The 14,308-nt window shown below is 40.4% G+C and overlaps 2 protein-coding genes across 2 annotated transcripts; both read left to right on the top strand.

The window, feature by feature from the left end:
• The first annotated feature begins 138 nt into the window (after positions 1–138).
• psmd10 (proteasome 26S subunit, non-ATPase 10) lies at positions 139–5,380 on the top strand. The gene is made up of 5 exons (XM_085420781.1): positions 139–373; positions 482–580; positions 730–876; positions 4,562–4,728; positions 4,955–5,380. The coding sequence occupies exons 1-5, from the start codon at positions 260–262 to the stop codon at positions 5,106–5,108; spliced, it is 681 nt and encodes a 226-aa protein (XP_085276907.1). The 5' UTR covers positions 139–259; the 3' UTR covers positions 5,109–5,380.
• A 3,755-nt stretch (positions 5,381–9,135) lies between these two features.
• xiap (X-linked inhibitor of apoptosis) lies at positions 9,136–13,937 on the top strand. The gene is made up of 7 exons (XM_085420751.1): positions 9,136–9,275; positions 11,281–11,569; positions 11,682–12,231; positions 12,347–12,446; positions 12,578–12,656; positions 13,092–13,131; positions 13,223–13,937. Exons 2-7 carry the CDS (start codon positions 11,330–11,332, stop codon positions 13,414–13,416), a joined length of 1,203 nt encoding a protein of 400 aa, XP_085276877.1. The 5' UTR covers positions 9,136–9,275; positions 11,281–11,329; the 3' UTR covers positions 13,417–13,937.
• The last annotated feature ends 371 nt before the right edge of the window (positions 13,938–14,308 follow it).

Raw genomic sequence — 14,308 nt, 5'->3', positions numbered from 1 at the left:
TGTCGTGTTTTTTACATTTTAAGGAAACAATAGTGGTAGTAAATGTTGACTGTGTGGATAATAACGCGGAAGTGGCGTGGCAAAGTCAGTACCATTTTGGTGATGGAGTTTTAGTTTGAAAAGAAAAGGTCGACCAGCGCGGAAAGAGAACTCATAATTTCCTGAGTCATTGCTTCTGTGGTTTATTAAACGAAATAACTAAAGAGTATCCTCAGTAAGCTTTAATATATTTATTTGGACATTTAGCTATATTTTAAGAATGGAGGGGTCTGTGTCCAATGTGGAGGTGTGTAACTTTGCTTACACGGGGCAGTTTGAGAAATTAAAACAGTGCATCCTGTCAGATAAAACGCTTGCCTGCAAAACAGACCAGGTAAGAACACATGACCCACTAGTACAGCCTGCGGGAATTCGTTTTTCCCTACAGTAAATCGGAATAATAATTTTCTTTTTAAAGCAACACAACTTTCTGTGATTTCAGGACCGGAGAACCGCGCTGCACTGGGCTTGTTCTGCTGGACACACCGATATTGTGGAGTTTCTTCTTGACATGGGAGTTGAAGTGAACCTGCAAGATGATGTAAGTTTATTTGTGGGTACATTAATTCTTTCCTTCTGTAGACTTTTCCCTATAAGGTGCCATGTGACCATTAATACAAGAGATATACTGATGAACACATTGTTTCAGAATGATGCCACTGATGTCTGTGTTTTGTTTTTCGCTCTCAGGCTTCGTGGACCCCTTTGCACATTGCAGCATCTGCAGGCAGAGAAGACATCGTGAGATCTCTGATATCCAAAGGAGCTCAGCTCAACTCAGTTAATCAAAATGGATGCACCCCTCTGCACTACGCCGCCTCCAAAGACAGATATGAGGTAACATCCACAGGTTGCAGTATTAGTCCTCCATACTTCTGCAGTCAGTTAATACAGTTGTGTTATCTCCCCGTTTAGTTCAGTGGTGCTTTGTTTCTGCACATAATTAATTATATAGTGTTGTGCAAAAGAGTTTGGACATTTGTCTGCTTTTTCCACTTATCTTCGGTCCAGTTCTTATACCTCACAAATTTCAGAGAAGTATTTTTTCCATATAAGCCACATAACACTAACCTATGAATCATTCAAACAAACAAAAAAAGACACCTAACTCAAGGAATGAGCCAGTGTTGGCTGCACATAACAGACGAATTAGCAAAGAACTAATTTTAAATAGTATCTTTAGGCACTTTGTTACTAGCAGCTTGTCATGAAAACACAATTCATTCCCATTTCTTTAGTTAAATCTACAATAATGCCAGAGATAAAAAAAAAAAAAAAAAAAAAAAAAAAAAAAAAAAAAAAAAAAAAAAAGATTAAGAGGCATAAAATGTCTTGTACGCCAAAAACATGGCAAACCTCACCACGGTGTGCAGTATGTCCTTTAAATGAAAGTGGACAAGTGGACGACAAAAGAAGTGGCAGGCAATCTACAACAAATGCAACAATATATTTAAGTCATTTTCTCAAAAAATAGGAAAAATCAAGGAAAGACCTGACATAGAACCTGAGAAGATGCATCTCGCACTTCTGTTGACCCATCTGCTGTTCACTGAAGCCTCAGAAATGGTCTCAGCTGAAGGTTGGCTATCAAGAAGCCATTCTTAAGGAAGGAAAATAGGGACAAAAGGCTCAAGTATGACAAATTACACAAGAACTGGACTGAAATCGGTGGCAACACATCTGATGGAGTGATGAATTTAAATGTGAAACTTTTGGTTAAAATTGTTGTCAGTGGTGTAGCTCAGGGGAGAAGTACAGCTGTGAGTGTCTTCTAGTGATGGGCAAAGCACAGCTGTGTGAAGTAGTGAAACATTTGAAGCAGCTGTGCCAGGATTGTACTGAGGTTTCAAAACAATTTCCACAGTGACACCCACTGGCCACTTTTACTATTGTCATGTCTTGATGATGTCTACTCTGTGAACACACAACAAACGTGTTTTGCACAGTTCTAAATAAAGCTATAAGTTATACCAGGCTAACAATAAGTATGACCAGCGCATGATTTGGAGAAATCCTCATTGACCAAAGCGAGAAAAACTTTGAGACTGATGAAGCATGTCTCACGCATGTACACACGTGTTAATATATTAAAGACTCTGCATTTAGTTATTTATTTTTATTTATTTTTAATACAAATTACCTCCTCAGCCTTGGAAAAACTACAATTAAACAGTACACTTCTTGTGGGTATATATTGGTATATTTTGTTTTGTTCTTTTTACTTTTTTCCAAGATGTGCTGTTTATTCAAATGTTTACATCATTGCTCCAAATACATTAGTGCATCATGTGCCCTTGGAACAAATGCATCACTGAGGTATGTATTTTTTTTGACTTCTACAGTGCCATCAGTAATTACACTGTGAATACTGTGGGTGACACTAAACCTGGCTGTGGTTGCTGTTGCCACTCCTGGTGCTGCAGATGACTCTTAAGCTTTTTTTTACCCACAACCTTAAAAGCCTGATAGGGTATTTTCAGATTTATACTGTAGGCATAAAGGGGTAGAACTGGTGCCCGCTGGTATTTCCATAGTTTGCGATGTCATCAGTTTTTGTTCTACACTTAGACACAGTGGGTAAGCCCCTGAAAGCTGAAGTGAAACACACCAAGACTTCAGTCAGCTATGGCCATGTGATCTGAGCTAATGCGTCCTAAGCATTTTGAAAAAAGATAATTATGCAAAGTAGGACTTTTCAGGGCCCAGTTTACCCGACATTAGTACAATAACACTGGCTCTCAATATAGTAATAATCATTAGGAATGATTGCATATTAATTCAAATTAATTGTTTATCTGTTGCTGTTATTTATTTATTTATTTTTTCAAATTTTGCCCTCGCTTCCTGCAGGTGGGCCCTGTAATATGCTACAGGTGGGGTGCTGAATGGTGGGTTACACCGGTGGGTTTCTTGTTCTCTACACAAGCTCTACTGGTGCTTCACACACAAATATAGAAAGTGCAACAGAACACAGGAAAGGGGGATAAATGCACTTCAATAGAGTAAGCATGGCAGGAGGCCAGCTTGAGACTGGGGCATCCATGGGGGAGGCAGGTGTTGGACCCTACAGCACACCTTTATTCTGTGGCTTGCCTTTGCTGGAATGTCTAAAAGCCCTCCTCTTCTTATTAAGATAATTTTCATTACATTTTTTTTCTTTCTTCCCGTATAGTATGACTAATGTACCTTTGTCTGCTGCTTTTACTTTCCTCACATCAAGATAAACAGCAATCCCATCACCTACACCCACAACCGTCTTGCTGTTTCTTGTTATCTTTTTTTTTTTTTCTTATTACCCCTGTGTTACCACCCCTTTATTATCGCTGCGCCCTATACACACAGGGCTTGGCTTATGAGTAACCACTCTCTGTCACCTATAAGTCACGCCCTGTACACGCAACAGGTTATTAAATTTTTGAAACATGTTCTCATCCAGGGTACCAGGATTCGATTGTGCCTTTTCGTCTTTTCTTAGATCAGCATAAAGTTTTCTCTTTAGAATGAAACTTGTAGATATGAGCTTTAGTACTTTTAAGGAAACCCTGTAGGAATAAGTAAAATATAATTATAGGTTGCTTATACTTCTCAAATGTGCAAAACAAAACAGCTTTTCTTTAACAATAAACTTGTTGTGCTGAATATTTGTCTCCCCCTTGTGGCACATAGAGGTATTACAAAGATACCGTCAACACGTGCTTGTAATGTGTTCCCGCTGTGTTCACTGCTTATGTACAGTTTTCAGTTAGACTCTAACCTTTCCTCTGGACATGTAATGAAGTTTTATTTCCGTATTTGTTTTTATCTGGAGTATTAGAAGGTTTTACTGAACATTTCTTATTTGTTCTGAACCATCATCACTAATACATCAATACATCCCGTCTTGCTCTCTGAGAAGGATCCCTTGGATATAAGAAAAGATGATTTGTCAGCTTTATTTAAAAACAAAAAAAAAACAAAAACAAAAAAAAAAATCACTATCTGCAGCTTTATTTTTAAGATGACAAGAATGTTTTATTCAATATAACTGATAATAATATAACAATAAAAGGACATAGCTATCTCAAAAATCGTGGCATTGTTGTAGCATGTATGCTGCAGTACCTATATCATTGCTAATATTACAAAGATTTAATAAAGACCTATGTATATATGGGAGACTTGAGATGGTGGGAAACGGGGTCCAACACACTGCAACAATCAAGATGCATTTTTTTTGTTAAATCAAATGTGCATATAAAAGATCATGAAACTGAATTTTTTCATCGTCTTCTCTCACAAGGACTTGGACATGACATGAATGGATTTCATTGTACATTTACAGGATTTTATTTCAACCACAGGTTTCTTTTCCCAGTCAGGATTGTCCTAACTTTCAGTCTCACTTCCTAACGTGAAACTTCCACATGACTGTGGTAACCAAAATGACGAGATCTGAAAACGGGTATTTCATAGAAACTAGAAATAACTGGATGTAAAAGTGTGGTTTTCAGCTTGTGAATGAAACATGGTTACCTCTTTGCAGATTGCCCTGCTGCTGTTGGAAAATGGAGCAGACCCCAATGCTACTGACAAGCTGGACTCTACGCCTCTTCACAGAGCATCTGCCAAGGGCAACTACCGGCTCATCCAGCTGCTTCTCAAACAGAGTGCATCAACAAATATTCAGGACTCACAGGGCAACACACCTCTGTATGATTACATATATGTCACATGCAATTTTTTTTTAACATCATGCAATATGAATACAAAGATGAACTCTAATTATACCTAAAAATAAAATGTTTTCTTACTTTTCCTAGCAGTACTAGAAGTTATCATCCACATTACATTAGCTATACAGTGTGATTAGCATTGGGGGGGGAGGCATTTCTGTATTTATAGTTATGCATTGATTTTTATTTTTTTCTTCTCCCAGCCATCTTGCATGCGATGAGGAGCGTGTTGAAGCAGCCAAGTTGCTGGTGGAACATGGAGCGAGCATTTACATTGAGAACAAGGAGGAGAAGACCCCGCTCCAGATAGCAAAGGGCAGTCTTGGGAACATACTCCGTCAGATCGTGGAGGGATGATGCTTTATCTGACCGACGCGTCTTGTTCCAGCTCAAATCCCCACCACCAACCGCCAAGTTACATTCTAAGATTTCCCATCCCGCTCAGTCCTCCTTAAGCGGTCCGTGTGGAAGATGAGATGATGGACTCAGATGGTGCTTTGAGACTGCACAGATCTTATTTGTTGTCTGAGCACAGGTTTTCAAACCCCACAGGCTATTTTCTATTAAATTTGAATTGTAATGTAAAACATGAAGTTCAACCTGTTAATAAATGTGTTGTTCATGAATGACGTACTGCTGCCTTTAGTAATTTAAGCTATTATTGCACAAAATATTGTGAATGTTTCCTACATTTTTGTTCTTTTTATTATTAGCTTATACCCAGGTTCCTTAAAGACTAACTGAAAATATTGTTGCCTACCTGCAACAGTATTAACCTCTCACCTGGTGATGGTGACATATAGGTGTGGCTATGTGGAATATGGTTAAATCTGCAACAGAGCTTTATCTGACCACACCCCAAAACCCTGGACATTAAGAATCCTAAGCAAACCGTTTTTGGACTTCTCAGATTTCAGATTAACTGAATAACAAATAAAAAGTTGTGCAGCTTCATTGTTTTTAAGCTAAATCTTAAATAATGCGTACCTTTGTAGCATGTCAACCTGACAACTTCCCAGCACAACAGCTATTTAAATCCTGCAGTAGTCATGCAATATATGTTATATGTTATTTATAATACTGCCAATACAAGGAACAGTGAGTGGAAAACAGAAGTGGCCAGGTTTTCCCTATTGACGTAGTGCTGCAAAGCGTTTGTTTCTTGTTCCCTGTTCCACATGTTGAGATTATGGCCCACATTTTTATTAGCGGAAGTTTTCAGCCTTCTTTTCTATAGTCTGCCTTTTACTCAATGGCTGTGAAGGAAGCAGCAAAGGGTGTCTTCATTATGACAGGCTGTCGACACTGAAGTGGAAAATTTCCCCCACAAGCAAAGCAGGTTTTTGTGGAACATGACTGAAACTACCACAAAGGAAAATAAAGCTAGAATAAGCATGAAACTGCTGGGAAGGCAACTCTCACTTGTAACTCAGCTCAAAAAAACAAATGGATAAGTTGATGGAAGCCAAATGATTGCTGGAGAAAACGGAAAGAACAGTAAATAATAGTTTTAAAGGACTCTGAGACAAAAAAGAAGAATACATGAAAGTGAAAAGACTGTCACTTAACAAAAATATCAAGTTTTAGCACATGCTAAAAGATTCTCAGTGTTAGGAATGGGTCCAATGTTCTACCACATTGAGTTTGCTGGGATCTGGCCAGCCTATAAATTGAGGAAGCTTCAAATTGCCTAAAAATAAATGAATAGTTTTTAGGTATTTAAAGGATGGCCAAGGTGAGCAACAACACTCAAGTATGCTGTGACATTTAAATGATGTTCCTTTGGTATTAAGAGGCCAAGAGTAACCATTTCAGCACCATCAGCAGCTGCTTGAACCACTGATAAAAACCAGGCTGGATCCACGACTTCATGTCGTTTAATCCAAATGTACAATTTGGATCCAAATGTACAGTACTTTAACTCTGGAAACAGAAGCTGTGAGATGGACCTTTAAAAAGGTCAATCCTCACAAAGCTCCAGGACCAGACGGCATCCCAGGCCGGCTTCTCAGAGTGTGTGCCGACCAGCTGGCAGGGGTGTTCACCAACATCTTCAACCTCTCCCTGAGGCAGTCAGTGGTCCCCACGTCCCTCAAAGCATCCACCATCATTCCCGTTCCCAAAAAATCAGTGGTCTCCTGTCTGAATGACTACTGTCCTGTTGCACTGACATCCGTCATCATGAAGTGCCTGGAGCGGCTGGTCAAAGGTCACATCTGCTCCTCCCTCCCTGACACACTGGACCCTCTTCAGTTTGCCTATCGGACAAACAGAGCCACAGAGGATGCCATCGCCCTGGCAACGCACACCACCCTCACTCACCTGGAGAAAGGGAATACATATGCAAGGATGCTCTTCATCGACTACAGCTCGGCATTTAACACCATCATCCCCTCAAAACTTGCCACGAAGCTCGTCGACCTTGGGCTGGAAACACCAATCTGCAGATGGATTCTAAACTTCCTCACAAACAGGCCCCAGGTGGTGAGAGTTGGTAAGCACACCTCCTCACCACTCATCCTAAACACAGGTACGCCACAGGGTTGTGTGCTTAGCCCCCTCCTATATTCCCTGTTCACACACGACTGTGTTGCTAAACACGAGTCCAACATCATCATCAAGTTTGCGGATGACACAACCATCATAGGCCTCATCACAGGCAATGATGAGACGGCCTATAGAGAGGAGGTGATGGCACTGTACGAGTGGTGTCTGGAAAATAACCTGACTCTCAACATCAGCAAAACTAGAGAGATGATAGTGGACTACCGGAAACAACCAGTCAGAGAACACCAGCCCAGCCACATCAATGGTGTCAAGGTCGAAAGAGTCAGCAGCTTCAAGTTCCTTGGAGTCAACATCACAGAGGACTTCTCCTGGACCCTTCACACAGACACTGCTATCAGGAAAGCTCGCCAGCGGCTTTATTTCCTGAGGAGGCTGAGGAAGTTTGGCATGAATGCCAATATCACCTCAAATTTCTACAGGTGTGCAATTGAGAGCTTGCTGACGAGCTGCATCACAGTTTGGTACGGAAGCTGCTCTGCCAGCAGCCGTAAATCACTACAGAGGGTGGTGAAGGCAGCAGAGCACATCACTGGCACGAGGCTTCCTGCCATTCAGGACATTTATCTCCAGCGATGCCTCCGTAAAGCACACAGCATCATCAAGGACCACAGCCACCCAGCACATCAGCTGTTCTCCTTGTTACCATCTGGCAGACGTTACAGGAGTCTGTCTGCTCGGACTACAAGACTCAAAAACAGTTTTTACCACCAAGCCATACGACACCTCAACCACAACACTTAAACACACACAACACAGTCCACAGGACGCACTCAGAAGCTACCTGCAGCTTCACAAGTACTCTGTTTAATCTGCACTGGTCACTCCACGTTATTGTTATTGCTATTTATATTTAAAAGTGCAATACTGTAATTTTCTGCTGCTCATTCCTGTGCAATATCCCATCTGCCCTCCCTTCATATTTCTTTTCAAGATTTTCTTATTTAATCACTAGTGTACATATATTTATATTTATAGATACATATATATTTAGTCATCTTTCTCTTTTACCACATCTCTCTAATATTTTGCTCCTTACTATTTTTTATTACTTTATTTTATTTTATTATATTTTCTTCTACTGTATCATGCTGCTTAGTGACTGCTGCTCGTCAAACACATTTCATTACAACGTTGACCATGTGCTAACTTGCATATGACAAATAAAACTGAAAACAAACATGTTCTCAGCTCACAGGAATGCCATCGGGTGTAGTCTATTGCTGAGTCTCATCTACCTCAATGTTTATTGTGTGTTTAATAAAATGCAAAGAACAACATACCAAGGTGTGGTGTTCACACCACATTATGCGCTTCTTCATACCTTGCAACTGACATTCACTGAATAGTTTTTTTTATTTATTAAATACTAGTATTGCAGGAAAATCCCAGTAGATTAGCAGTTTATTATCAGATTTGCCCATCTTGCACCAGCAACCGTGTTTAAATCACCTTTCTTCCCCATTCTGATGCTCAGTTTGAGGTCGTTTTTACCATTTCTGCCATTTTCCTAAGTGCATTGGCTTGCTGCTCTGTGACTGGCGGATTCGATAGGAGATACATTTAAATTAAACGGCGTAGCTGACAGCTGAAATGCAACTAAATCAGAAAACGGACTACAAATGTAGCTTGTTGGCTTATAAACATAGCTCTCCTGGACGATACTAAGCCATTTTGAGCGAACCCCCATTCTGATCAGAACGTAGAAGCATTTTAATGCAATTTGACTCTTACATAAGTAATCCAGGTTTAAAAATATTATTAATATCAAAAATTTCTTTTTCCAAGAGATCTGGCCAAACACGGAAAACCACCACGGCACAACCCTTTCCTGACGTCACCTGATAAGGCTGTTTTCACTTCCTGACAGGGAGGTCACAAAAGACTTCACCGGAGTCTCCTTTCCGAGGTGTTCGCACTCTACACTATCTGGAGGAAACAGAGGAGCTGTGTTGAAAGGTAAACATTTAAAATTTCGTTATTATATTCGATAAGTCACTGGGTGACCTAGCTAGCGTTGGGTAAAAAGGCTAAGCTAATGTAGCTACCAAGCACTCTGAAGCTAGCATTCGCGATTCCGCTTACGATCCTAGCAGTACAGATCCAAAGCACAGGTCAGAGTCCAAGATTGTCGCTTTGGGTGTTTACATTTTACATATAAAAGCACTTTTAGGTAACTGTATTGACTAATTTCTAACTGAACGAAAACACGGTGTGGGTTTAGCGAGGTCTTGGCTGTCAGTTGCTGTCATTGTTCTCGGCGTTTCCCAGAAACAGTACGGCTTCTGTGTCGTGTTCAACTGAAGCAAAGCTGTGGGGCCTTTCTGGAATTTGCTGGGGTTATATCCTCTCCACTCTGATCATTAATAAATGTTAAAAGAAACACGTGGAACTGCTTGTGGGAAAACTCCCCTGTCGCTGGTTTTACTTTCGGTTAGATGTCGTTCGCAGTTACGAGTCAGTCAAAAAGTGAGCATTTTAATGCGTGGGACGATGCAGTCTTGGCTCAAGTTAAAAAAAAAAATAAAAGGATGACGCTGGCGATTGATTTACTTGAAATAATGCAGACACCTAAAGACAGTTCAAAGATCGCATCCCATCAATACGGCAACGTATCAGCTGATAAACAGCTGTTTAAACATCTGACCCAGCACACAATCGGTGACTGTGTGCTGTCGTTGGACGATAAGTCCATTTTGCGTCAAACTATGACGCTGAGGAATGTAAAGATTCTGAAATCATAGTTTCACGCCTTGGGTTATTATTGCTCTCTTTCCTCATATTCTGCATTGCCAGGATGTCAAACTCATTTTTCTTCTAAGGCCACATACAAGCTCACTTTAGACCTCAAGCCCAGTGAAACTACCCTTACTCTCAGCGTTAAGAAGTTTATCTGCAAAATCTCATACTTGAGGTATCAAAAAAGAAGGGTGATTTCAACAGTACTTCTCAGATTTTCTTCAGGCCATAGAAACACTGCTGCAGTAGATCAAAGAAACCTGTCAGCACAGCTCTCCAGGGTTAAATTGTAAGAAATAAATGCATAAACTTTCAGAAGTTCTGGCAGCTCATTTCTCAGACTGTGCTGTAATTGTAAAAGAGAAAGTTTCTGTTAATTCACAGAAAATGCTCGCCTCCTCCCTTTAAAAAACAAACAAAAAACAAAACAAAACTCTGGGCAGAGTAAAAGGGCAGGGATAGCTCAGTAGGTAGAGTGGTGGCGCCATGATCGGAAGGTCGGGGGTTCGACTCCACTGAACGGCTACCCCGAGGTACCCCTGAGCAAGGTACCGTCCCTACACACTGCTCCCCGGGTGCTGCATTGGTGGCTGCCCACTGCTTCACTGGGTGAATGGGTTAAATGCAGAGGAACTATTTCCCTATGGGGACTAACACATTACATTACACATTACCTTTTTGAAAAGAAAAAACAGACATTATTATTGTAGACAGATAAAACAGGAACTATTCTGTCATTTTATTGTTTATGTATTACTTAATTACTTTGGTGTGTTATGAACGGGGAGGTCTCTGTCAATAGGAAAAGCAGTAAAACTACAGTCAAAAGCCCAAAATACATTCCTTCTTTCACATTTTCCAAAGCTGTACAGCGAACCGAACCGGCTGATTCTGGCTCCTGGGCCTTTTGTTTGAGATCTCTGCTGCATTGTATCTTCGAGCAGTATAACCCTTTTATGTGGTGTAATATGCAATGTGCCTGTAGACAAACCTGCCTCTCCAGTGCCCATCCCTCACATGGAACATTCAGTTCCTGCATGTGATAACAGGCTGGCATTCTCTTAAAGGTACAGAGACCCTGCAGATGTGCCGTTTGGCTCTCTGGCGCCAGACATGGAAATGCAGGAATTTAACCACTGAAGAGTCTGTTTACAAACAAACAAGCAAATGAGGAGACTGTACCATTTTTTTTTTTCAAACATATCCTGTTTCTTTCTATTTGCAGATCATCTGTCCATCAAGTTAACAAATCCCTACAGCTTCCTGTTTCAATCATGTGTGATCTCAGTCAAGATGGTCTTTGGGAGTCGGACAATGCGCCCGATTTTTCCTCGTTGACAAGACGCATAGACTCATTCCGTGGCTCCAACCTTGCTAACAAGGTGCCTGCGGAAACACTGGCACAGGCTGGTTTCTTCTACACTGGCGAGTCTGACCGTGTCCGCTGTTTCAGCTGTAATATGACTGTGGATAATTGGTACAGTGGAGACAGGCCTGTAGACAAGCACAAGCAGGTAATCAAACTTGTAACATGAAAAAGTGGAAGTGGTTAATATTTCACTTTTTTTTTTTGTCTGTTTGGTTTTCTTCCAAATTGATCCAATTCTAATTTTCTCATTCTCACAGTTTTCTCCATCATGCACGTTTCTCACCTGCGTCCACCGTACCAGTTTTAACCAGAATTCCAATACTGCACTAATCAGTGAAGAAGTAGGAGACGTGGAATATCGTTTGAGAACAGGTGAAGTGGTTGATGAGGCCCCCTACCCTATAGTTCCTCACATGAGAAATGAAGAAGCCCGACTTCGGACCTTCTCTTCTTGGCCCAACCGTACTCCGGTGAGACCCAAAGATCTGGCCCAAGCCGGCTTCTTTTACGTGGGGCAGAGTGACAAGGTTCAGTGTTTCTGCTGTGGTGGTCGGCTGAATGGGTGGGAACCAGGAGATTCTGCCTGGAGTGAGCACAGCAAGCATTATCCCAACTGCTACTTTATCCTTGGGCATGATGTTGGGAACATCCCAATCCAGACAGGTATAGAGGAGGATGCCAGCAACAATCTGCGTGCAAATGACCCGGCCTTAATGCAGAATTTTGAGGCAAGGCGTGCTACTTTTGCTGGTGTCCGGCACCCTATTGACCACGAGAGGCTTGCCAGAGCTGGCTTCTACAGCACAGGTAATGTTCAGGTGTTTGAGGCTAAAGAAACATTGTGCAACATTTTAAAATGTATGATCTAAATTTTCTAGTAGGTAGCTGTGAATGCAATCAAATGTAATTTGTATCCTTGCAGGAAGAGGAGACGCAGTCTTGTGTTTCCATTGCGGTGGAGGCTTGAACAATTGGCAGCCTGAGGAAGACCCTTGGGTGGAGCATGCCAAACACTACCCAGGGTAAGAACAACTATGGTACCCCCGTCTTCTTAATATGCTTTTACACATATCTATACACACACACAGGTTGTCTTCTTTGTTCTGTGGCATTTGCGTCTGTTTTAATCAAAGTATATACTGTTTTAAAACAGGTGCAGCTTCCTTTTGGCAAACAAAGGGCCAGAATTTGTCAACAGCATCCAGCTACAAAGACCACAACATGACAGAGCTGTAAGTTTTTGCTTTTTCCACAAGTTGTGGATGCGTAAACTACAAATTAACATTCCCTTAAAGCACTGTCAATATCAACACTAGAGGTCTGGTGTATGTGCCCAAATGAAAGTTGAACAGTGCTGAAAATCTTAAGGTTAGTTTAGAAAGGTTTTCATCATGGATTGCAAAGCAGGAAGGCTCACATTGTTCTTCACAGACAATCACTAACTTGTTTTGGAAATGTACCACACTTTATATGTATAAATGGGTGTATATGAATATTTGGGAGTATATTAATTTTCTACACCAGAAAAATCATCAGTAGTCCCAGATTGGGCTCTAGTTAAAATAAGCTTAGTGTTCCATTTCAGCGTGTGAAAGGAGCGTCATAATTAAAGGACTTACGGTCTTCAGTGATCTCAATCACAGGATTTTGTTTTTCTCTGCTTCCAGGCTTCAAGTCATCAAAATCCAGTTTCAGAAGATATGGAAGGTACATTTTTCTTTTTTAGTTCAGTGCCCCAGATACATCATGAAACAAAGTCTGAGCAGTGCTGACTTCTGTTTATTTAATTTTATGTCAGATGAGGACCCACTGGAGAAACTACAGAGGCTGCAGAGGGAAAAACAGTGCAAAATATGCATGGACAGAGATATTGCCATTGTATTCATTCCATGCGCTCACCTTGTTGCTTGTGAGAATTGTTCACAGGCCCTCAACAAGTGTCCGATCTGCTGTCAAGACATAACACAGAAGATCAAGACCTATATTGCTTGAGAACAATATACTCTTGCTCAGACGCAATGCTGCTTTTACGCTGTCATTATAATATTGTAATTATATCGTAATTGTAAAGTAGAGAGCCTATAATATTATTTATGGATCAATTTTCTTTAATAAATCTTAGAATGATAATGTGTAAAACTATATTTTCCTAGTCCTTACAATGGTAAATATCTGTATAGATGTAGATGGTTTTATAAATAGTTCCTTGAGATGTAAATACACATTAAAGGGCCGTTCCTATTTTGAAACACATTTTGCCAGAAGTGCCTTTCTTTTGGTTTATGTATTCTAATGCATCACTTACCACAGATAAATTGACTTTGATGTTATTGCTGTCATTTTCATCCACTTTTATCCTATTTATTCGGATTTAACTTGTGTGTTTTATGTATAGAACCAGTTGCTGTGCCTTTACATTTCTAAGCTCAAGTTTAGGGCTTGGAGTTAACCATTGTAATGTAAGAATCATTTTATTGTTTCTTTAATTAAGTGTGAATAAATAATTATGCAGACTTGGAGTTTCATTTCATCACTAAACAAAATGTTTTGTGTTGTATTTGCAGAGATGATCCCGGTGCACTGATTGTGCAATGTTAGCTAGAAAGTCACATTTCTATCAGATGAGGTTTGAGAAAGTGTAAGAGTGATGTGGCATTTGACTGCCTATAAACTGAAGTGATGGCAGATGGTAAAATATACAAGAACTGACCCAAATTAATCAGATTTAGAAACAGATTTTTAATTTTTGTGCAGCATTTTAGTTTCAATTATGGTAAAAATCATTACTCATATAGAGTAATGATCTTGTAGGAATTAGATCTGTATTTTATTAAGTATCTCGTGACGGACCATCAGGTGTCGTCTTTACATACCTCCACAATCT

This window comes from Rhamphochromis longiceps, linkage group LG2 (assembly GCF_057381845.1).
Source record: "Rhamphochromis longiceps isolate RC_006_pf linkage group LG2, R_longiceps_female_GT1.1, whole genome shotgun sequence".
In the NCBI taxonomy this organism is placed as follows: Eukaryota; Metazoa; Chordata; class Actinopteri; order Cichliformes; family Cichlidae; genus Rhamphochromis; species Rhamphochromis longiceps.
This window is presented reverse-complemented; position numbering and strand designations above follow the sequence as displayed.

Excerpts from the sequence above, each read along its gene's own strand:
- xiap (XM_085420751.1), top strand. The coding sequence starts at position 11,330 with ATGTGTGATCTCAGTCAAGATGGTCTTTGGGAGTCGGACAATGCGCCC. Across the intron at positions 12,232-12,346 it reads AGCTGGCTTCTACAGCACAG|GAAGAGGAGACGCAGTCTTG; the intron begins GTAATGTTCAGG and ends GTATCCTTGCAG. Across the intron at positions 12,447-12,577 it reads CATGCCAAACACTACCCAGG|GTGCAGCTTCCTTTTGGCAA; the intron begins GTAAGAACAACT and ends GTTTTAAAACAG.
- psmd10 (XM_085420781.1), top strand. The coding sequence starts at position 260 with ATGGAGGGGTCTGTGTCCAATGTGGAGGTGTGTAACTTTGCTTACACG. Across the intron at positions 581-729 it reads AAGTGAACCTGCAAGATGAT|GCTTCGTGGACCCCTTTGCA; the intron begins GTAAGTTTATTT and ends TTTCGCTCTCAG. Across the intron at positions 4,729-4,954 it reads TCACAGGGCAACACACCTCT|CCATCTTGCATGCGATGAGG; the intron begins GTATGATTACAT and ends TTCTTCTCCCAG.